The following is a 23,493-nucleotide window of genomic DNA, read 5'->3' on the forward strand; positions in this document are numbered from 1 at the left end:
ATCAGACTGCGGCGGGATGTAAACAGCCAGCAGAAATACGGCATTGATCTCCGTCGGTCAATAAAAGAGTCTGCACTTCACCATTGGTACTTCCATGTCCCCACAACAGTGTTTCTCCACCACCTGTGTGTCCACACACCATCTGCTGTTGATGTAAGTGCATACACCGCCGCTTTTGTTTTTACCCAAGGCAGATCTTGTTTTCAAGAGAGCGAATGTTAGCTAACAAAAGTCTAGGCAGGGATGGTCGTGTGGCTCTAGTCTTTAGCCTAGCATGTAGCCTTGTCATGCTTGCCACTCTGAGTAGTTGAGCCCAAGGGTGTTGGGGCCTGCCAGTTCGAGTCAAAGGGATCCTTTAGCATCAATTGTGGGATCTACCAAGGAGAAGCATTGTCCCCAATGCTGTTCTGCATAGGCCTGAGCCCTGTCAGTGAGATCATCAACAAGACTGTCAGCCACCTCCTGTACATGAATGGCATCAAGCTGTGTGCCAAGACTGAACAAGACATTGAATCCCTGATCCACAGCACCTGGATTTACAGCAATGACATCGTAATGTCATTCACACTGGAGACAGGTAAATGGGAACCATGAAAAGGTCGCTAGGAAAGCTGCAACCACCAAGCATCTGTAGATGGTCGGCAAGATATGGTTTGTAAGGAAAATGACCCCGCCCTGGTCCCAAAAACCAGAAGCCGATTTATAAATGAAAGGTGGTTTTATTGTGACTACACTGAAAGCTAAACTGCGGGGTGAACAAAGGCCAACATAACAAACAAACAAGCTTACTCAGAAAAGGAGCTGCTATCTAAACCCTAAGTGAAACAAAAACAAACAAAAGACAAGTGCTACACCTAACTTTCTAACTGAATAAACAGGAGAAAACACTATAAGGAACAATAAGGCAGCTCACCCCTTCTGCTTCAGTGCCTATTTACAAGTGAAACTAACCTGCACACTATGTACAAAACTAAGTAACTCTCGGAAATCACACACCCAAATGTCAACGGCTATGGAGGCCAAGGATGGGTATGCTGCTGCTGTCACTTATTGCCCCGGGACAACGGGCGAGTGATTATCAAAACAGCCACATGATCAGGGGACCAATCAGCAGCTGCCAGCTTTCCAATCAGAAATTACCTGCAGAGATTCTTAAAGACACAGAACAAAGAACAAAAACGAGTCATCATGGCCTGGGTCGCAACAACCCCGTCCCCAAGACCAAACCAAATCAAGAGACAGCCCATCTGCTAGCACATTCACTAGTCCTTTTTTGTGTGTGGCATTATTCCAAATTAAACTCCTTTACCAGGAGTGACCATCTCATTAGCCTCTGGTTTGAGTTTTGCATCCCGGTAAAAAACACAAGGGGGTTGTGATCAGTGTAGACAATGATAGGTTATGAACTAGAACCAACATACAATTTAAAATGTTGTAACGCAAGCAAAAGGGAAAGAGTTTCTTTTTCAGTGGTACAGTACTTCTAGTGGTAAGTGTTGAATTCAGGATCAGACTAACTAAGTCTGCAGAATTTTTGCAGCAGCCACAATAATAGCCAGCAATTCTGAGGAAATGGCGAAGCTGACATCTAGTACGAGGCCAAGGGAGATCAAGAATAGCCTGAATTTTGGCCAGGAGTGGGAGTACCTGACCCTGACCCGCTTGCTTACCTAGGTAAATAACAGTGGGCTTACCAAAGTCACATTTGGAATGATTTAGGCAGGGGCATTTTGAAGTCCAAAAGGTGTGATGGTATATTGTAGGAAGTGAACAGGAGTGATGAAAACAGATTTCTGATGCATGTGGAGTTAGGGGAACTTGACCAATAACCATTTAATAAATCCAGTTTGGTGACGGACTTTGCAGAGCAAACCCTGTCAACACAATCTTCCATTCGGAGGAGAGGATAGGAGTCAGGTTTGGTCACACTGTTTAGTTTCCAAAAATCAGTACAGAAACGTGGGGATTTGTCTACTTTTGGCACCAGAAGACATGGGGAACTCCATGCAGTGGAACTTGCAACAGTTAGACCATTTTCCAGCAAGTAGGAAACTTCTTGCTCAAAAAGTGCACATTTGGTTGGGTTCACGCGATAGGCACGTTGTTTGATCAGGGGATGGTCACCTACATCAATGTCATGTTCTAAGACATTGGTGTGACCTGGAGTGTCAGCAAACAGGGAAGGGATATTTTTGATAAGACAGCACACAGTGTTCTGGGCAGCATCATCTAAATGTTTTAGGTGGGATTTTAAAATGTCTAATATTTCAAAGTTTCTCAGTTGGGAGCAACTCTCAGCACAAACAAAACCTATGTGGGTGGTAAAGTAAATCCGCTTGGTATCTTTGTTAGCGTTCAGACATCAAATCTGATGGCAAAAAAACCCCAAACAGGACTGGGAAAAAAAGAAAAAAAAGATATGATCAGATTATTTCTTCATTTGATGCACGATTTTGTCCTTTTAGCTGCAGTTCAGCTCACTGAGAAGAGTAGGTGATACTAAACCATATGGCTGAAAGAGGACGGACCAGATTTGAATCCAACCCCTGCATGTCTTTATCCCTCTGGTTTCTTGTCACTCGTCCTTTTTTTTTTTTACTTTTAACTTTTTTCCCCAACAAATACAAGACTGGTTCACATCCAAAACAGTAACACTGCACAGCACTAGAATATTTCACATTCTCCAGAGTCCATAGCAAACTTGTGATAATTTATGTCCATAATTGTTGTCCGTTAGAATCCAGTTTGCAGGTTACTCCCAGTGCTTCCAGTGGTTTCTTTGGGTAACTGTAGTGTCTCCAATTTAATTTTGGGTTTTCTTCCTGCCCAAATGAAATCCACCATAGCCTTGTTAATTACTTTAATATCTTCTGATTTCAAAATTGCAAACCAAAAGGATTACCATCTTAATGAGATTCATTCTTCCCAAAAATGATATCGGAAGTGACCTCCATCTTGTCAGCATCTCTCGAAGATCTTGAACCATTTCATTAATATTTTCTCTATGTAAGTGACCAACATTTGGTGTAACTTTAACTCCCAACTATACAAAACCTGATGGTGCCCAGTGTAAAGGTTGAACATATAAAGGTTTAAAGTCCCCTCCACTACACAGAGTTATTGTAACAGATTCATCAAATTTACCTTGTATCCAGATATAAGACCAAAGTCCTTGATACACCTAGTAAGAACAGGTAGAGAGTTAGCAGGGTCAGTCAGTGTCAGAAGGATACCGTCTGCATAGAGCAGAATATTTTGTTGTCTAATTTTAACTCCAGGAACACTTGGATTTTGTCTAATGGCCAAAGGCTCGATGGCCAAAGCAAATAATAGTGGTGACAATGGACTACCTTGTGCTGTACCTCTGCTCAATGAAAATGGGGAAGATAACAAGCCGTTAGTTAACACAGATGCTGTTGGTGATTTGTATATAATTTTGATCCACCCCAGAAAGTTTTTCCAAACCCAAATCTTCTCATTATTTCAAACATATATTCCCATTCAATTCTATCGAATGCCTTTTCGGCATCCATAGAAACAACAACCCCGGAGATCTGATGAAAATTAAAAAAATGAATAATATTAAATAGGCATCGAGTATTATTATAAGAATTCCTCCCCTTACTAAAGCCTGTCTGGTCAGCATGCACGATACAGCACATTACTTTTTCTAGCCTAAGAGCCAGTATCTTTGAAAGTATCTTATTATCAACACCAAGAAGGCTTTCGCATTATCAAATTACACAAAGATGTCCTGCTGAGCTCACTTAATGTTTCAGCTGATTTAGTTACATAGTATTGTTTCTCCAGCTTTTTTAAATCATTCTCGGTCTCTAACTGCCTTGTTAATCGTTGACTTCTTTTATGACTTGTGTATGAAGTAATCATCCCTCTCATGTAAGCCTTATAGCTATCCCATAAAGTTCTCATGTCTTTATCATTTATTTCTAAGAATACTGTTGTTTGCTCTGTTATGAAATGTATAAATTTCTCATCCAAAAGAGACAGTGTGCTCATCTTCCAAGACCTGAAGCTGTCACGGTCCTGGGTCTCCTGACCCAGCGTTTTTAGTTCTTTGTGATGTTTGTATTATTGTACTTGTGATTTATTCTATGGCTTCTAGTTTTGATCCCTTGCCCTTCATGTCTCTCTGTGTCCCCTCTGTTCTGTGTAAGTGTGTCTTTGCATGTTTGAGTTTGTTTTCTGTCACTCTGCATTGTGCATTATGTTCTCATGGTTGCTCTTTTGTTACTCTCTCTAGTCTAGTCTCTTGTGTTCCCAGCTGAGTATTTCCCTGTGTATTTTGGTTCTTAGACCTCTGCCTTATGGTTTATGTCTCTGTGTTTCTTAGTTGCTGTCTCCACTGTGTCAAGTTCGCGTCTCTGTGTGATACTTCCTGTTTTACTTTGAAGGTCCGTGTCTTATGTGAATGCGTCCTGCTTTGCTTGCCTCGTCAGTCCTGATTTCTCCCAGCTGTGCCCTCCTTCTGTGTCTCATTCCCCTCGTTACTCCCCAGTGTATTTAAACCCTGTGTTTCTCTGAGTCAGTGTCACGTTGTCCCTCAAGCTGTGTGGAGCTTCCTGTGTCTCTTTGTGAGTGCTTAGTTTGTTGTTCCCAGTTTAGTTTAGTTTAGTTTATGTTTTTCCCCTGCCAGCAAATAAAGCTGTGTTTTGAGTTCATCCCCTGAGTCTGTGAGTCCTGCATTTTGGGTCCAACTCCTGCCTGCCGCACAGCGGAGCATGGTCAGAGAGACCTATATGACCAATTTTACCTGCTGAACTAACTGACTGATACACTTGGACATAAAAATCTATACGAGATGCTGAGTGAGGGTTAGAGTGGAAAGTGTACTCTTTAGATAGTGGATTATAGTGTTGCCAGACATCCACATGTCAAGCTCATTTATAATTTGCCAAAGGGCTTTGGAATTTTGTCAAAGTAGATTGTGGGGGAAGCTTATCCATTTTGGGGCATAAAACACTGTTAAAGTCACCCGCTAATATTATATTAGCACAGTCCATGTCCACTAACTGACTAAATAATACCCTGTAAAACTTGCCATCCTGTGCATTCGGTGCATATATATTATTATATTATATATTTCCCCATCCACTATCCCTTTTAACCAATATATATCTTCCTTCATTGTCCTTGAAGGAAGGACAGTGACTCTGAGATTTTTGTGTATAACAGTAATAACCCCCCTTTTATCTGTAGAGTAGGATGAAAAAAGATTTGGCCAACCCATTCTCTACAGTATTTTTTATGTTCCTCATCTGTCAGATGGGTTTCTTGCAAAAAATCAGCGTGAATCAAATCTTTCTTCAGAGAATTTAGGACTTTTTTTCACCACATTGTTGGACCCGTTAACATTCCAAGTACTTAACTGACATATAAGAAGAGTAATATATATATTGTGCTGTTTACATATTTAACCAAATCTACATTTGACCAGTCTGAACCTATTAACAAAAATATAACTCTATAACTTTCTTTTTTTTTCTCGTTTCGCTCTCAGCGAAGGCGGTCGCACTTTTCTCCTCTCCTCCCTTCCCTTATCTTCCCTGCTTAGCTTCTTATGTCCTTGTCTTGTCTCTTGCTTTTTTCACTTCCCCTGGAACACTTTGTAATACAATTTCAGCAGGTGCTCTTTTAATTGGAAGAATTTGTCTTGTAGAAACTTTCCTCATTTTGAAATGAACTGCACGAACCCATCTGTGCTCTGAGCTGCAGCAGGCAGAGACTTTTTCTTTGATCATTTATTTCGAGCATATGCGTACATACATACAAGATAAAGCATATATACAGGAGGCCCGTTTGATTTCTGAGGGCTGAAATGATGTCCGTCCATGTTATTAAGGCAAAATTATATCTGTCAGACAGATAGCAAAAAAGTTAGCTCTGATGCATCCGTCAGAGTATGATGGTGTGTAATGTGTAGTTCTCTAAAGCACTTTGTGACTGTAGAAAATCATTATATAAGGATCTGGATGTGGCCGGATGAGCTAATCTAATGTTAACCAGAATTTGCATTGTTTCGGGCCCCCCCCTAATACTCTAAAGTTCTGTGCTGCAGTCTAACTGGATAGAGCATTACATGAATCATGACCAAAAGAAAAATTCCAAAGCAACCCAAGAGTTTCTACAGGCAACAAAACTGGATATTTTTCACCTGATCTAAATCTATTAGTTCACTTACTTCACTTACTGCAACACAACATGAAGCGATGGCACAGGTTTCTAGACTTCAGAGAGTCAGTGACTGCAAAAAGAAAATGTTGCTGTGATTATCAGAAGCAATCCTTATTTTAAAATTCTTTTAGTTTGTCAAATGTCTTTTGAGTCTCTGAAAAGGACTGTACGAAACGTTTGCTTCACAAAACCCAGACGTGCTGCCAACAGAAACTGTGCTGTGTGAGATTTCTAGTTTTTCCGGTCTGAAAACATCCACGGAAAATGATTTACTTGGCAGAAAAGCGAAACCGTCAACACCATCAATCACCTCTGACATCCATCATCATGACCTGTACACTTGTTTTGCAGGAATTTGATGTGCTAATCTGAACCAGCAGTACATTGTCTTCTGACTGTTTTTGGTTTTCTGCTTTAAATAAACAGCTACAAAATAGCTAGAAGGAGTTTCTGCTGATGGTTTCTTCCTGTTAAAAATCGGGTGGGGTCACCAAGTGATTCTTCATCGGCAATTGTCTGACTGGTCTTTGCTTTTTTCTCATAGTTCGTGGTCTGTTGCTTGCAATAATTTGTTTTTTGCATTACCAGTTGTTGTGAAATGTCACTATATGAATATAACCGACATTTATTTTTTTGCACTTTTGTGTCATTGTGATTATAATTGCAGTTACCAAAGCAAACAATCTAAATACACAACAATAAACATATTTAAATGCATCTGTTCTTTATGTAATCCACTTTTCTCAGGACCATAAACTGCACATCACACACATATGATATTCAGTAATTTGTGATTGAGTTTTGTTAGCTTCTTAGATGTGGTGACTAGTTTTTCATAAAGTGACAACAGACCTGTTTTTTTACACGCAGAGAGAAAATAACCAACCAATGAACATGATTCAAATCAGTCACATGAGGGCGGGTGAGGCATTTACATTCCAACATAAATGCTATTAGACCGGACTCATATGATAGAGCAAGCGAACAATGGCAGGTAAGTGATGTCAAAATCTTTGATGAGACTCTTTCTTAGATTATATATTTCTCCTTTGACTATTCCACGTCTTCTTCATTCTTTGGCACTTAAAAGACCAAAATGTGAATTATATGTATCATCATGTTTCTTTTATGCTTCCTATCGAGGAGGAGTTTGCCAGGTTAAGGGCAGAGTTTGTGTCAACTGTGTCACAAAAAAATCTTAATCCTTGAAGCACTTGTCACTGATGGTATTTTGAATGGTTTAGAGAAATAATCCATAGTAGAAGATAATCAATCCAGAGCAGATAGGGTACGCTGTTTCACTGACACAGCAAGAAAAACAAACCCAAAAACGGGACAAAGCCTGCAGGATAATGTTTACACATCTTCAGAAACTAGATGCCACAATGTTCACTCTTCGCTGCATGTGTCCACTTTTCCATCTGTGCAGAAAACTGAGGATTTCTGTAAAATTCGTTTTTCTCGAGCTGTTATTGTAATGCATTTTTCATGTTTTCTCTCAGACACACACACACACACACACACACACACACACACACACACACACACACACACACACACACACACACACACACACACACAGTTGATGTACTGCAGCAAAATGTCTACTGAGAAATCAGCTGATGGTGTTTTTTAATTGTAGCTCTATTGTCCCAAAAGGAGCAGGAATGCTCGACCAGCACACAGCATTACAGCAGAGATGGTGGGAGACGTGGTAATAATGTATGTGTCTTCGACTGGCCTGAGTAATCAGCATTATACTGTATATTTAAACGTTTGATCTCTGATACACATTAAAATGATTTGTTGTTTTTAAAAGTAATGTTAGAACCTAATCAATTCCTGTAAATCATCTTGTCTTTTAGAAATATCCAGTGACTGAAGAGTCCATTTCAAAGCGTGTAGCCCTGCTGATCACTAACAAAACTTTCAATGGATATTCAACCAGACATGGAGCTGAGAAAGATGAATATGAAATGCACTGCATGCTTGCAGATCTGGGTTACGATGTGGTGAAATGTAGGAACTTGACTGTAAAGGTAGTTTTAAAAATAATTCACTTCTACTTTGACATTTCCCCAAACTGAGAAAATGATACATTTATTTATACAAAGTTTTTGATTTTACAGGAGATTGAAGAAGCTCTACAAAGGTTCTCAAAACATCCACATCTTGTCCACACGGATAGTGTGTTTGTAGTTATCATGTCTCACGGATCTCTGCAAGGTGTCTGTGGCACTGACTGCAAACCTTTCGAAATTGAAAACATTTACAAGAGCCTAAACACACAGAATTGTCCTGCACTACATAACAAGCCCAAGGTGATCATCATCCAGGCTTGTAGAGGAGGTGATTCATTCATCCTAGAAGTTTCAAGCTGCATTTACAGTTTCATATAGAAGTGGCGTGAGCTTAAATGTCCTGTGAGCAAGTTTTTCGTGGATGCATTATTATGTTTGTTTCTCTGAATGGACGCTCACACTTTGTGTCTGACAGGCTTTTTAGGTATTTACAGTCTGAAGTTTCACTTCAATCAGAGCTCGTTTCACCACATCATAGTTCTTCACAGAAACAGCTCAAATGACTATCAAAGGCTTCGCACAGGAATTTTTATGCAACATATCAATGTAAAGCTGACATTCTCAGCTTAGTGCTCACATTTATTTTAAAGCTATGAATATCTTTTTGGGATAAGGCTGCCATTACAAAAAACATGCCAGTGTTCAAATACAAAAAGAGTATTTGCTGCAGGATCACTGCTGACCTGTAAGATGATCAAGCTAAATATTATTACGTATTTCTGGGTAACCCTGCATGGTTGTTGTAGGTCAGGCGGGTTCGGTGGTTTTACATGATGAAGTTTTAACCACTATTGGAAGAGACATCGAGACAGATGCTGTGGTACACAAAGAAAAGGACTTCATCTCTCTTCTGTCCTGCACCCCTAGTGAGTGTTCCAGTAACAAGTAACTCCAGCCTTCAGTAACGAGTCATTGATACTGACCAAATACCAGCAGCACAAATTGTCCGTTTCTTTTGGCTTGCAGATACGACTTCATACAGAAATGAGTCATACGGCTCTTATTTTATCCAATATATTGTTGAGATATTCAAAGAGTTTGCTGATGTGGATCACATTGAGGAACTGTTCAGAAAAGTGAGCTCAACAAGTGAATTCTTTTATTTCTTCATTTGAACTTCATAAATTGGATAGGCTAAAAGTTTGGATCTAGAAAAGACAACAGTCAGTGATGAAGCTGCCTTTCTTTCAATGCTACAGGTCATGCAGCGCTTCGAGGAATCTGAGTTTGGTGAAATTCAGATGCCAAGCAAAGACAGATGTACTCTGACAAAGAACTTCTACCTGCTTCCCTACTAAAAGAAGACAAGTCTCAGCAATGGTAAACGATGATTGCAGGTATACTTTTTATTGTTTGGTAAATGGTCTGTTTTTGTACTGTGTGTATAACAGAGCAGGTTTAGTGATGAATGAAAAGCTTCATATACTCTCTTCTTTTAATGCCTCACCAAGATAATGAGTGATATGTATAACTGAAATATTCTGAATATGGAAATCAAGTCTAAGAGAAAATTATGTTTTATTATGTATTTTATTAAAGCTTTTGTTTAAATAAAGAAACTTTGATCTTTTTTCTGGCAAGTGGGCAGAGGAGGTTTATGATTCCAGGTTGTTATTTTTTTCATTCTCGTACAGATAAAACTGGTATAAGTGCAACCTTATAATGTACAAGTCTCTCTGTTTAATCTTTCAGCATTCACCTGTGTTATGCCAACGGCGAAGCTTTGTTTGTAACTTTATATTGTGTTTCATCTTCATGGATAGTAAATGATGTTATTAAATTGACTAACATTTGCAGATGTGTAAATATGAATGTCTACATCTGTTTGGCATGTGTAGTAAACATGTAATTCTTTATTTGCATTGAGAATATTTCTTCTTTGTATTTTTTGTAGCTAGGAAGGAAAAAGGCCTTCTACTTTACTTTCAGTTTCGCCATCATTCAATGCTGTCAGTCCCTACAGCACGTTTAGCTATTTACCACTTCATGTAGAGATTCACAAGCAAGGGACAGAAAATGTTATATTTACTTAACACTTGATTATATCATGTGCAAGCAGCAAGCAGAGCCTGCTGCGTAAAAAGAAATAAATTACACCTGATGGTGTTTTTCCTCACTTGTTTGAGCATCACATGCAGCATGCATCATTAGTTATACTCATATAGCTACACAGTCCTCAACACAGTTATTGATCCAAAGGGTAGATTCCTAGTTTTAAATTATCTACACTTAACACAAAGCTATGTATTGTCAGTATATATGGCCAGTACATGAGAAACGTTGGTCTTTACGATGCATGGCGCTCCCTTCACCCCAACAGTAAGGAATCAGCAGCTCACCTGTGAAAAAATTTACTTCCTAGGAAGTAATATAGTAATTAATAAAAGTGTTGTGGAAGGTCTTAAATAAAACTGCTACTATTAGTTAAATGTGTCTTTGTCAGGGGAGACATTAACTTAGGAACACATACAGGAACCAGAAAGCAGAACTCTAATAAGAGCGAAGGATGCGACACTGAGGATGTGGACAAGTGGGTGAAGAATCTGTCTGACAGACAGCTCACCCAAACAGAGAAAAACATCCTTGCTAAAGGATTTAATTTTGCTGTCACACCGAGACAAATCCCGCCAGTGGAGCTGATCACAGCCACAGAAACAGCAATTCGAAACAATCTCAAACGCACCGATGTAGGTAGAAGTGAGTTTCTTGGACTCTGCTCTGTGGGGAACGAAACGTGTGGAGAGCCATACCTTCTATCCCAAAGCATATTCGGATGCTGGAATCGGTTTGCGACCTGCAATGCGCTTGTTGTGGTCCTTGGTGCGCAGCAGGGCAGCCTGGGTAGCCTGCCACACCCACCGACACCTGTGCAGGTGAGCTTGGACTGAGGGCATGCAATGCTCACCCTCAACTGTGGGAAACAAGGAAGGCTGAAATCCCAGGGAGACCCCAAAGGGGGATCGGCACGTGGCGGAGGCTGTCAGGCTGTTGTGAGCATGTTCTGTCCACGGCAGTTCATCACTTTTTGATTGGAGGAAGCAACACAGCGCAGGGCAGCCTCCAGCTCCTGGTTTGCCCGCTCTGACTGGCCATTGCTCTGTGGATGATAGCCCGATTATTATCTCTAATAATCGGCTACGTACCACAGGCCTTCAAGCTGGCTGTAGTTAAACCTTTACTCAAAAAGCATCTCTAGACCCAGCAGTCTAAGCTAATTATAGGCCAATCTCCAACCTTCCTTTCATATCAAACATCCTTGAAAGAGTAGTTGTCAAACAGCTAATAGATCATCTGCAGAGGAATGGTTTATTTGAAGAGTTTCATCATCATCCAGGTGACTTCTTCAGTCTCAGCTGACTGCAGCTTTCCCCAAATCTTATAAACAGCACATTTGCATGATGACTGAAATCAGCCCACTGAAGGAAGAATGGATGGGAGGTCAGTTCCTTAATCTTAATTATGCAAATTCTCATGACCATTGAGAACTTGCATAATTATAATATTGGGTGGCTGTTACATGTACAAGATTCAAACTTGTAATTTGAACTAAATAATTTCATGTTTCTATGGTGAACATAATTAAATCATGGAGCATCTGCATGAAATTCAGCAACTTAATTCTTGTTCTTGTTGAGATGACAGATTTCCAGGCTGTGATATAAAATCTAGTTCCTGATGGCAGCGACTCAGTTTCCTGTTAAAATTACTGTAGTTATCAAGGGCATTCACAAATGGAAATATCACTTACATTGAAAGTGAAATTACTTAAATTAATTCACACAAATGTGATCACACATTAGTGGGTATCACACCAGCATCACAACAGCTCCACCTGCTTCACCTGCCTCCTCAGCATCTGTACACCTGAAGAGAAAAGAAAGGCTCCAACAGCTCAAATCTACAAAGGATTCATGAAGTTTCATCCACATCTAACAGTGTGCTGTTAGACACCACTGTACCTCTGCCATTTCAAAAAGAGCAGCTTGGGAACATTTTGGCTCCAAACACTTTGTGTTTAAGTTCTTTGTTTTCTTTGTGAAGCCGACAACATCTGGAGCTTTGTGACTCATAGAAACATCATTTTGTTCTTTAGATGACAGCAGATTGGGACTGAATAATCAATCACTATCAAACCAATAAAGACAAACATGCTGATTTTACAGGAACTTTGTTGGAGAAGCTGCAAAGACATGAAACTGGTGGAGATCCCAAACCAGTTGATAGTGCTGGTTATTCCAAATAAAGCTGTTTCCCTTTGAGATGAAATGACTTTCTGTCCTGATATATAATAAAGATGTTGTTGTTTTTGAGCCCCTGTATTAAAAGTAGCTTAAAGTCAGCTTGAGTTTGATGTCTTCATGTCAAAGCTGCTCATGATGTTGAGCTGCTGATGGAATAAAAACAATATAAAAGCATGTAGTCCAGACTTAAATGTAGCCTGTTGTTAGCTGAGGTCCACACACAGTGTTTGACAGTGTAAAGTGTGTGAAAGGGCTGCTGGTGGAGCTCACTAGGATGAGCAGGTGACCACGAGGTGGAGAGCAGCTGGCCTGGCTTTGACCCGGGCCACGCCCCCTTTCTCTCTGCTTTGCTGTCACTTATCTTCACTGCTCTGTCCAATAAAGCTGAAAAAGGCCCCGAATCAAAGAAATCTGCTGCAGCCTCTGAAACGTCTTCTGTTTCCTTCCCGACGGCTTTTTCACCGTCAGCCCATCAGACAGTCCAGCAGCATTTATGATGATGTCATGATGTTGAAGAGGCTGCTACGGTGGCCTCCCGTGACCCCCAGCCTCATCACAGCTGAGATGCAGACATTTGAAAACATTCAGCAGACAACTGAATAACAGTCCAACACAACAGTCTGTGTGCAGACACACACTGACCTTTCATAGAGTCAAAGGAGTCAATCAAACACAGCTGGTTGAGTCATTTCTCTGTGAGTCTAAAGTGAATCTAGTATTTGAAAGTCCACTTCCTGTATTTGTTGTTGAAGACTTCTTCAGCTTCTTCTCAAGGACATCAGCTGCTTGTTTGGCAGCAGAGGCTGTTAAGAAGCTTCCTGAAAAACACTGAACAGTGAGTTCACTGTGGCATATGACAGATTCAGCTTTCTGTGTGCAAACGTGTCTGTGTCGACCTTTCAAATGCTGTTGAATCCAAAACATCAGCGGCTCCTCGGCTGCTCACTTCATGCACTTCTGTCTGTGTGACAGTCCAATGACATCACAGCTGTTTCCAGCCCCAGTGTCTCAGGACTGGACACCTTTAAACATGTCGAGGATCAAACAGCGTCCAGCTAAACACACATGAAACTATCAGAGCTGACAATCATTCCAATAACATCTAATGGTTCATGTATGTAGACACAGGACTACAAGGAAATGGCTCTCAGCATCTGGCTGTGGGAACACATGAGTCCCTGTTTGTGTTCAGATTGTGTGCATGTTTTAGACGTGTGTCACATGTAGAAACACAACAATCCCACAATGACACAAAGATGTGTTTGACACAGCTGTGCAGCTGTAAGTTGTTTCTAATGATTCATTGAAGCTCTTCTTTTTTTTTTTTTTTGTGTCCCGTTTGGATCTATAGCCATCAGAATTGTTGTCTTGAGGCCAAGAAAGATGCCAAGCGGATTTATTTTACCAAGTGGATCATCATGGCCTTGCCATATTGGTCCATTTGATTGACCTTTATTATAATTATGAATTTATTTTATTTTCAGTTGCTACAAATGGGACAGACATGACTGGGGGATAGGACAGGGAGAAAGAATGAAAGAAAGAGAGGGAGAGAAAGAAAGAAAACCAAAGGGGAGAAGAGACGGTGAGAAGGGGGGGGACGAAAAAACAAACAAAAACAAACAAAACACCTGGATCACCTGTATGGAGGAAAAAAACAGAAGAAGAAGAGAAAGCAAACAACAAAGAGCAACATAATAAAGAAAAAACACAGCACCATCACAATAAACTAGCTAGCAGTAGATATCAATAGTTACTAAATAATAAACGCTATTGTGCAGCACGCAAGATAGACAGCGCACAATGTGCTTTGAGGCAGCAGCCAAGAAAGCTGTAGTCCACGTCTGTGAACACCCGTGTGTACACCTGTGTGCACACCTGTGTGGATCAGCATGCTTGTATTCCAAAGGTTTCTCCATGTAACGATCTGCTAGGGAGTGTGGGGAGCCACAGCCCCGTCCACCAGGGCATGAAGCAGGTATGGAGGAGATCCAGGCCCCAGATATCCAGAGGCCCCAGAGTACAAGGACCCGAGGAGGACCACCAAAGGGGGGGAACCGTGCCACCCTCCTGGGAAGAGCTGAGTAGAGCCCCAAAGGAGAGGTCACCCCACAGCTACGGAGCAGAGGCCAGAGGGGGTTGCAGTGGCGTGCCCACGGGCTCTGCCGGCAGCCAGCTGTGCCAGAGAGGACCGAGCTTCAGGCCCAGAGGCCTGAGGGCATCCCACCCCCCGGGAGGGGCCCAGCAGGGCCACAGGCACCAGGCCCCGCCAATCGGCCACCAGGAGTGAGCCGGTACATACATGAGCGCCCAGCCCCAGACGACAAGGACCACCAACACACCAACGTCTGAGGGCATCAGCCACCGGCAGGGAGTGTGGTGAGGGGAGATAGGCCTCCGTACTTTAGAGGGCCTGAGATGTTCCCAGAGAGGTTGAGTCTAAGACCCAACCTGACATATAGACACAGACGAACAGGCACACGCGGACACAGACGTGCATTCCCACCCCGTATGCACCACCAAATACTCGGCACTCACCCAACGTGTAGACAGACACAAATAGACACTGCACAGACAGTCGCACTCCCCAAACATACTCTATATCCCAGGTCCAGGTACCCCCGCCCTCAGAGGGGCAAGCCGCACCTAGACCCAGGAGATGTAACCCTTCTCTCTGGGGTGGAGGCAAGCGGACCACCTCCTTATCTGCAGTAGCGGGGAGGCCCCGCATCCCCGATCCCAGTCTGACGGCCAGCACCTCCTCCCAGCCCCCCAGCCCTGACGGCTAACAGAACCGGGGTGAGTGAAGACCTCAAATCTCCCTATGCCCGCTCATATGTAGTGTTGCTGTGTGCTGTTCTAAAGTGCATTTAAAATCAGGAGAGCATGGTACTAGCTTCCTCTCAGAGAGCAGCACGGCTCCTCCCGAAAACCCTCAGTGTATAAATGCATTTAAAATTGAGGGTAGGGCACCAGCGCCACAGGGGGGTTGGAGTACACCGACCATCCTCTGGATGCTGTAAAACGTGCCCACCCCCAAGGCCCTATATGTATGTGTTATGTGAGAGTGTGAGTAATGTGGATGTCTAGGTTGCAGAATAAAATTGAGGCACAGGCGGCCAGAAGGGGACAGAGGGGGAGTGCCTCCCCTGCACCCTGGTGACATACCTGCACCCCAAGCCCTGCGTGTGTGGGTGGGTGTGGTAGAGCGGGAATAGGGAGGCAGCTGAGGATGGGGAGGGAAGAAAGGGAGGGGCAAGCGGCCCCTCCCTGGGGCCAGCTCCCCCGCTGACCCCAGTAGGCACCCCCATACTCTGGAACCCACCAGGGCAAGGGGGCCCAGGCCCATCCGGACCGGGGCCCGCAGCAGCAGCACCGCCCAGCCCCACAGAGTCCGGGGCAGCCCACCCGACTCCATCCCAGAGAAAACTGCACCCACCCCATCATCCAATCATCTCCCAAACTACACAAGACAATAGACACCCAGGTTGAGTTCATTCTCCACCTCTCCTATATCTCTCCCCCACCTGCAGAGTGAGCTCCTGTAATGAGGAGACCACCTGCAAAGATATAACAACCTCCCCACCAGTTAGAGAGCCCCCTAGTTGGGCCGATGCACCAGAGGTCCCCTGCACTGGGGCTGAGCCCCCCTGCACCCACCCGCCCACAGCTCCGGCAACACAACAGCCAGGACCCAAGCCCCCAAGGCCCAGACAGCACCCCAGACCGGGGGGTGGAGCACCCCCAGACCCCCAAGCCTCCACGCCCGTCCCGGACCATCCCAGGGAGCCAGGCTACCAGGCCAGTAACCAACGTCCGTCAGCACAGACCCTCCCCCATCTCCGCATCCAAGAGCCCCAGAGCTCCTAACCAGGTCATGGCCACATCCCCCAGGTTAGGCCCTCTAGGGAAACGTCCCTAGGGACTCCCCAGATGCCCTAAGGCCGTCCCTACCCCCATATCAACCACAATAGCGAAGGCAGGACCAAACCATGACCCCCCACCCCCACTAGGTGATGAAGCCGATCAAAGGAGCCCAAAGGGATTGATCAAATGTGATGGCAGATGTTGTATCAAGACTAATGTGATCTATTAGATGGTTTCTATATTGGTTAGAATTAAGATTATTTTTATTTTTCCAGTTAATCAGGACCATTTTCTTGGCAATGCATAGGGCCGTAAAAACAACGTGGGCTGTGTTTATTTCTGCAGTGACCTCATCCAAGTTGCCCAGCAAGTCAAGTCAAGTCAAGTCAACTTTATTTGTCAATTCTGCCACATGTACAGGACATACAGAGAATAGAATTTTCGTTACTCTCAAACCCTAGTGATTAAAAAATGCAAATAAAATAATTAAAAAGTAAAAATTTAAATAAATACAATACAATTTTACGTATAACAAAAAAAAAAAAGCTATGCAATATACAATATACAATATTCAAGTAAGGAGGCATAGTAGTGCAAATAGGCAAATAGTGCAAATGGAGATTTAGTAGTATACGGTAAGAGATAGTGTAACAACAAGTCTTATGAGGTAATGGCAGTCCAATGCTCCACAAAGTGACTGGTAACTGGTGCAGGCCAGTGAGTGAGTCAGAGAGTATACTAAAGGGGAGGCTGGAATGTTACATTTCAGACACTTTGATAAGTCTTCACATATCTCACGCCAGAATTTCTGAACTGGTGGACAGAACCAAAGAGCGTGGATGTAATTGTCCGGTGTATTTGCTGTGCAGTGTGAGCAGTTGTTGGAAGGCGTATAGCCCATCTTGAACATCCTATGACCAGTATAGTGCACTCTGTGTAATATTTTGTATTGTATTAATTGCAAACTGGGATTTCTGATGCATTGAAAGGTTTTTAAGCATATCTGAGACCAAAGGATTGGGTCTAAGTTGATTGATAAATCTGCTTCCCATTTTGCAATAGGAAGGGATATTGATTCATCTATTTTAGTGTTCTGTATATTTTAGACAATAATTTGGGGGGTTTTAGACTAAAAAATTGTACCACACTTGGTGGTGTTTGTAATTCAGCTTCACTGGGATTAAATTTCTTTTTTACTATGGATTTAATTTGTTGGTATTCCAAAAATTGTTTCTTGTTGATCCCATATTGTGTAACTAGTCTGTCAAACGAAATAAAGTCTGTTCCTTCCCACATTGGTTCCAAGTATTTAATTCCTTTGCAACTCCAATCTGGAAAGTTTATCATATTATTGTTTTGTGATATGTCCGGATTGTTCCAGATAGGTGTACGTTTGCATGGGATTAATGAAGACGCCGTCATTTTTAGAAACTCCCACCATGCTGTCAGAGAAGAGCTGATATTGATGCTTTTAAAGCATTCATGTCGTTGGATGTTTGAGCTGATAAATGGTAGGTCTGAAATTTCTAGGTTATTACATAGTGCCTGTTCTACACCTATCCAAGGTTCATCATCATTGAAGCTCTTCTAACATTCTGGAGACGATCAGTACATGAATCTGTTCAACACGACAACAATTTGACTTCAATGTGAACGTTTGCCATTAAATAACCTTCTTCATCCAGCTGACAGCATCCTTCATCCTATGATATGAACAGTTCCTCCTGTTGATGACCCTCTGACATGATCTGCTTGAGGAGCTTTTTCATGTGCAGCTCTCTGAGCTCAGGGCTGAGCTGCTGTTTCATCTTTAAGAGCTGCTGCCTCCTCGCCGGACTTGTTCTCCTCTTCTTCTCCTAATGACACCATTTCTGCTTCATATCTTTCACTGGCCCTACAAACAGATGAAGAGTAGATCTACTGCTGTTCACTGTTTGTGTCAATATGGAGAAACATGAAAGACAAACACAGCACATACAGAGAAATGTAGACAGGATGTGCAGCCAGTGCAGTAAATGGTCTCAATATCAGCTCTTTAGAAAATGATCCCGATGAACATGGAACTAACATCCAATGAGAAACAGCTTCCTTGTTTCATGTCCAATAACAATAAATGAAGAGCTAATAAAGAGCTATTCTATTGTAAAATGCTGAGATGATTATTAGATAGAACCCAGCGGCTCACCAAAAGCCTGCATTGAAAATCTATATGAAAGTAATCTATGCTCATATATGGCAAAATCCTTTAAGTGTCACTGTGTTTCTCATCTGTGCTCTTGTTGGTTGGACAAGTTTGTAAATGACAAAGAGCTCAGTGGACTTTGCATCCATCAGATCCTGTTAGATGTTTGTTTTTCCTTCACAGCTTTGTGATGAAGGCTGAAGAACAGAGATATGAACTATTGCCAATATGAATCCTGATGCGTGACGTGGGCACAGACCCACCACAGCAACACTCAGCTCACCTCATTACAGGCGCTTGTCTGCTGGAGACCATGAGCCTTGTTAGTCACACATCAGCACCGTGGTAGGAAACAGCCTCCATCATTTCATTAGATCTGAATTTGGACTGTTTCCCTCTGGATGAACCAAGTCTGTCAAATCTATTGATCCAACACAAACAAACACATTGGCTCACAGTCAGATTGGCTTTGTATGGATGGTGTAACAGGGGGCTGGGAAAGGATGCTGGAAGCTGAATATAATACAGAACAATAACAGGACATATAATAATGTAGAAACATGATCTTCAACAGGCACACTTCTATTATTCATGATCACAGACACAAAGAACTTGTGCAGCCCTGATATCAGCCCTAATATATGAGTGTGTTTGCCCAAAGACTGAAACAGCATCAACATGACAGCTGTAAGAAATCTTCTCTCAGCCTTGTTTGGCAGAAGATCCCTGCAACAAAGATTGTAGCTGAAAGATGACGTGTGTAAAGTTTGCTCTGTGGGAGGGTTGAGGCTGTTTTTAGACCTTTGATAGTTTCCAATCCAGTTCTGACAGACAGAAATAAAAACAACATCATTAAGATCAGATCATGGAGCTGTTTGCTGCCTTGTTTCTATCGTCAGATTACAAGACTTTACTACAATAAAGATGCTGACATGTATCTGTAGGAACAACATCATTGAATCTATAACAACTGGAGCCAAACCAGTAAATGGACCTATTCTTCTGGAGTACTCAAAGGGCTCTATACAAAGTGCCACATTCACACACTTTCTCTGAACTTAGTGCTGGCTAACCACATTCATACTCCGATGGATGCATCGGAGAGCGACTTGGGGTATCTTGCCCAAGGATACTTAGCATGCAGACTGGAGGAGCCAGGAATCAAACCACCAACCTTCCAATCAGTAGGTGACCTGCTCTACAGCCACCCCATTGGTGAGCCAACACTTGTCATTCCTTGTTGGATGCAGATTTCAGGGCTTCCTTTTGCTCCTCCGTTATAACTGTTCTCTCTTCTCAACACATGATGACACAAAGGAATCAGCAGTGACAAAGATGATGCTGAAAAGGATCCATGGATGTTAATTGGACAGTGATCTCTCTGTGCTCTCCTGAAGTCAACACTCATCTTTGTTGTTGACTCAAATTCCTGAATGTGAGTAAAAAAACTGTCAGAGGTAACTAAAGGTCAGATTCCTTGATTTTAAATCTGTTTACTGTGCTTGAAGCCCTGTGTGTCCTGCAGTCAGTCTCCTGTTAGGTCATCTCTTATGCCAAACATATAATTATGTTTCTTTTAGCTTTATATTCTCAGAAGCTCTGCTGCACTAGTTTTGGAGCAGGAGTACGCCCGAAAGCAACAAATTCAAAATAATTAACGTTTTTCAAAATGGAATAAAAGTAAAGTTTTATTCATATAGCACAAACTCACAACAGCTGTCTCATGGCGCTTTATATAGAAAAGTAAAGACGTTAAGCTGTCTGTGATGGATCTCAAAACTGGATTATAGATGGCGGACAGTTGGTGTCGTAAACCCCGCCTCTGTTCAAAGATGGTCTTTCACAGTGGACGTAAATGGCTTCTTTCACTCCTCTTTCAAACCATCTGTCTTTGGCTGCATTTGAAGGCCAATTATGTCAAAGCCAGGCGACGAAGGCTGTCCCAGCTCGTCGACTCCTTCAAATGCAGCCGACAAATGCATCCTTCATTTCCCCGAATTTGAAGGATGGGTCGGGTGTGTCCTTCGTGGCCCACCATATCCCAGAATTCATAGCGCGGCCCAGCCAAATTTCAGCTCCCAACAATGGCGGCCGCTACGAAGTTTTAAAATTAGTCTTATTAATCTTTCTGAGTCACAAAATAAACTTTTAACATATTTTCAGGCGAGAAAGTAGCTGTGTAAACATCAAATATCTGCTCGGTCTATCAAGACATCGCATATTGGCAAAAGTGTGCCGACGTTTTCGGAGACGTCTGCTACCCACCAGCTCGATGTTCAGACCCCCGCTGTCTTTGATATATAAGTCACTTAGACAACCTGTTATTGTTGGGCTTTTTCAGTGTTTTATTTGTTCCGGAGTAAATCGGTTTGGCTGAGATCAAAGTTATTAGATTATTAGATAAAATAAAACATTATTAATCCATCGGGTGGGTTCCTCCTTGGTTTTCACACAGCTGAATACACGTCAAACAGAAAACTGATTAAACAGAAGTGTGAGACGGTGGAGAACTTACGCCAGTGTCCTGTAATATTTTAGATAGCAAGGAGCAGACGGCCGAGTTTATTAAACTCCACCCACACAGCGGTGACGCTAATCAGAAGGCTAGACCGTCCAATTTCACTGCCTCGCACTTCCGGCCTTCTCGGTCTTTGAAGGACTCAGCCCACGTAGACCACGAAGGCCGGGTCCTCCGAAGGATGCGGCCTACATTTTGGGACACAGCTTTTGTCAAACATGTGAACCTTGGCACACTCAAAGAGTGACCTTTGACATTTTTATGCAGATGGACAGCCGGGTCTTGTCTCATCTTTTCTATGTTTTCCCATGAATTGATTTTTGGTCTCTCGAGTGTCGAGGTCTAAATTTCAGAAAACAGATTTAAAATCGAGGAATTTGTCCTGTAGTGACCTCTGACCTTTAGTGAACTTTACAGAGGCCTTTTTGTTTTTAATAAAGGCTATGTGTTTAAGAATTATACCACAGAGTCAAATACTTCTGATTTGAGACCTTAGTTTTCACCTTAGTATATGCGAGTGTTGTGTGACATTCAAGTGCAGTTACCGTAGTGTGAAGTGTAACGTGTATTTTATTGATCCTTTTGTTGGAATGTTTCGTTACATATAATGCTTAAGGACTTTATTAAGAATATTCATTTAAGTTTGTATTTCTTTTTAGTTCTGACGGCATTGTATCGGCTGTGGTTGGACATCATTACAGGTTAAGACATGTTGGAGAATCCTCCTGTCCAAAATAAATGTCAGCTAAAACGCAAAGAACAAGTTTGTTAGGATGCCTGGGTCGTTGACCCAGGGGTTTTGAGTTTATTATATTATTTATACTGTCTAGTCTTTGGTTTCTTTGAGTTCTGTCTTATGGTTTATGTCTCTGTCTTCTTTAGTTGCTCTGTCTCCCCTGTCAGCTGTATCCCCTTGTCTAGTTCGCGTCTCTGTGTGTCCTTAGTGGCTATATCCCCGTGTCCAGTCAGTGTCTGTGTCTGCCCTGTGTCCCACGTCTCTGTTCCCTCTGTTGCAGTGCGTGCGAGTCTGTGTCTTTGTTCAGTCTGTGTTATGTTTCCTGTTTTACTTTGAAAGTCCATGTCTGATGTTAATGTGTCTGGTTTTGCTTCCCCTTGTCTCGTCAGTTCTGATTTGCCCCAGCTGTGTTTCCCTCCTGTTACTCATTCCCTGATTGCTCCCTCTGTGTATTTAAGCCCTGTGTTTCTCTGTGTCTGTGTCGTGATCTACCGTTTACCAAGCTGTGTGTTTTGCCCATCCACCAGTGTTAGTTTATTTTGACTTTTTTCCAGTTATGTTATGTTTGCGTTCAGCATTAAAGTTGTTTTGGTTTAAGTTCTGTCTCCGGAGTCTGCACCTTGGGTCCTATTCCTGTCTGCACACAGCCGTCACCTAACAGAAGATCGCGACCAGAACATGGACCCCGCAGACTCTTCAGCTTTTGGATTCGACGCTGAGATGGAGCGGTTGATTAAGCTCCTTGACCGCATTGCTCAGGCCAATGATTTGAGGACCATGGCAGTTGGGCTAAGCGCTGTAGATGCCATCATTCGGAGCAACCCTCGGCTTACTCAGCTTTCTATGGACACTGTGCTGGGCAGCTCCATAGCTGCCTGGAGGGAGCAAGTCAGGGCTGGCGAGCTTGCTCTCTCTATCTCCACCTCCACTTCTTTACCACTGCCCCAGAACGACACACACTCACCACCTGCCTCATCACTACCACAGACTGCCTCTCCTTCCTCACACCAGCCGGGACCTTGTTCGCCTGCCCATTCGCCTGCCTTTTTCCTCGCGGCTATGTGGTCGGAGGATGAGGAGGTGGTCTCCATTTCTCCACCGGTTCCTGTTCCCTCATCTAGAAGGAAGCGACGCCACCGTCACTCCTCTCCTCGGTCATCCGTTCAGCCACCTGTCTCCGCTGGAGGGCCCGAGGAGCCCGTTCAGCCTCACGCCACGTCAGCTGGAGGGCCCGAGGAGCCCGTTCAGTCTCACGCCACACCAGCTGGAGGGCCCGAGGAGCCCGTTCAGTCTCACGCCACGCCAGCTGGAGGGCCCGAGGAGCCCGTTCAGTCTCACGCCACGCCAGCTGGAGGGCCCGAGGAGCCCGTTCAGTCTCACGCCACGCCAGCTGGAGGGCCCGAGGAGCCCGTTCAGTCTCACGCCACGTCAGCTGGAGGGCCCGGGGAGCCCGTTCAGTCTCACGCCACGCCAGCTGGAGGGCCCGAGGAGCCCGTTCAGTCTCACGCCACGCCAGCTGGAGGGCCCGAGGAGCCCGTTCAGTCTCACGCCACGCCAGCTGGAGGGCCCGAGGAGCCCGTTCAGCCACCTGTCTCCGCTGGAGGGTCCGAGGGGCCCGTTCAGCCACCTGTCTCCGCTGGAGGGTCCGAGGGGCCCGTTCAGCCTCTTGCCTCGTC

At 43.3% G+C, this 23,493-nt stretch overlaps 1 protein-coding gene across 1 annotated transcript; it reads left to right on the plus strand.

The window, feature by feature from the left end:
* Window positions 1-399: 399 nt before the first annotated feature.
* LOC146672874 (caspase a-like) lies at window positions 400-10,202 on the plus strand. The gene is made up of 7 exons (XM_085402608.1): window positions 400-577; window positions 7,835-7,914; window positions 8,058-8,231; window positions 8,322-8,541; window positions 9,020-9,139; window positions 9,240-9,349; window positions 9,473-10,202. The coding sequence occupies exons 1-7, from the start codon at window positions 400-402 to the stop codon at window positions 9,569-9,571; spliced, it is 981 nt and encodes a 326-aa protein (XP_085258734.1). The 3' UTR covers window positions 9,572-10,202.
* The last annotated feature ends 13,291 nt before the right edge of the window (window positions 10,203-23,493 follow it).

This window comes from Rhamphochromis longiceps, linkage group LG3 (genome assembly GCF_057381845.1).
Source record: "Rhamphochromis longiceps isolate RC_006_pf linkage group LG3, R_longiceps_female_GT1.1, whole genome shotgun sequence".
NCBI lineage: Eukaryota > Metazoa > Chordata > Actinopteri > Cichliformes > Cichlidae > Rhamphochromis > Rhamphochromis longiceps.

Excerpts from the sequence above, each read along its gene's own strand:
- LOC146672874 (XM_085402608.1), top strand. The coding sequence starts at position 400 with ATGCTGTTCTGCATAGGCCTGAGCCCTGTCAGTGAGATCATCAACAAG. Across the intron at positions 8,542-9,019 it reads CATCCAGGCTTGTAGAGGAG|GTCAGGCGGGTTCGGTGGTT; the intron begins GTGATTCATTCA and ends TGGTTGTTGTAG. Across the intron at positions 9,140-9,239 it reads TCTTCTGTCCTGCACCCCTA|ATACGACTTCATACAGAAAT; the intron begins GTGAGTGTTCCA and ends TTTGGCTTGCAG.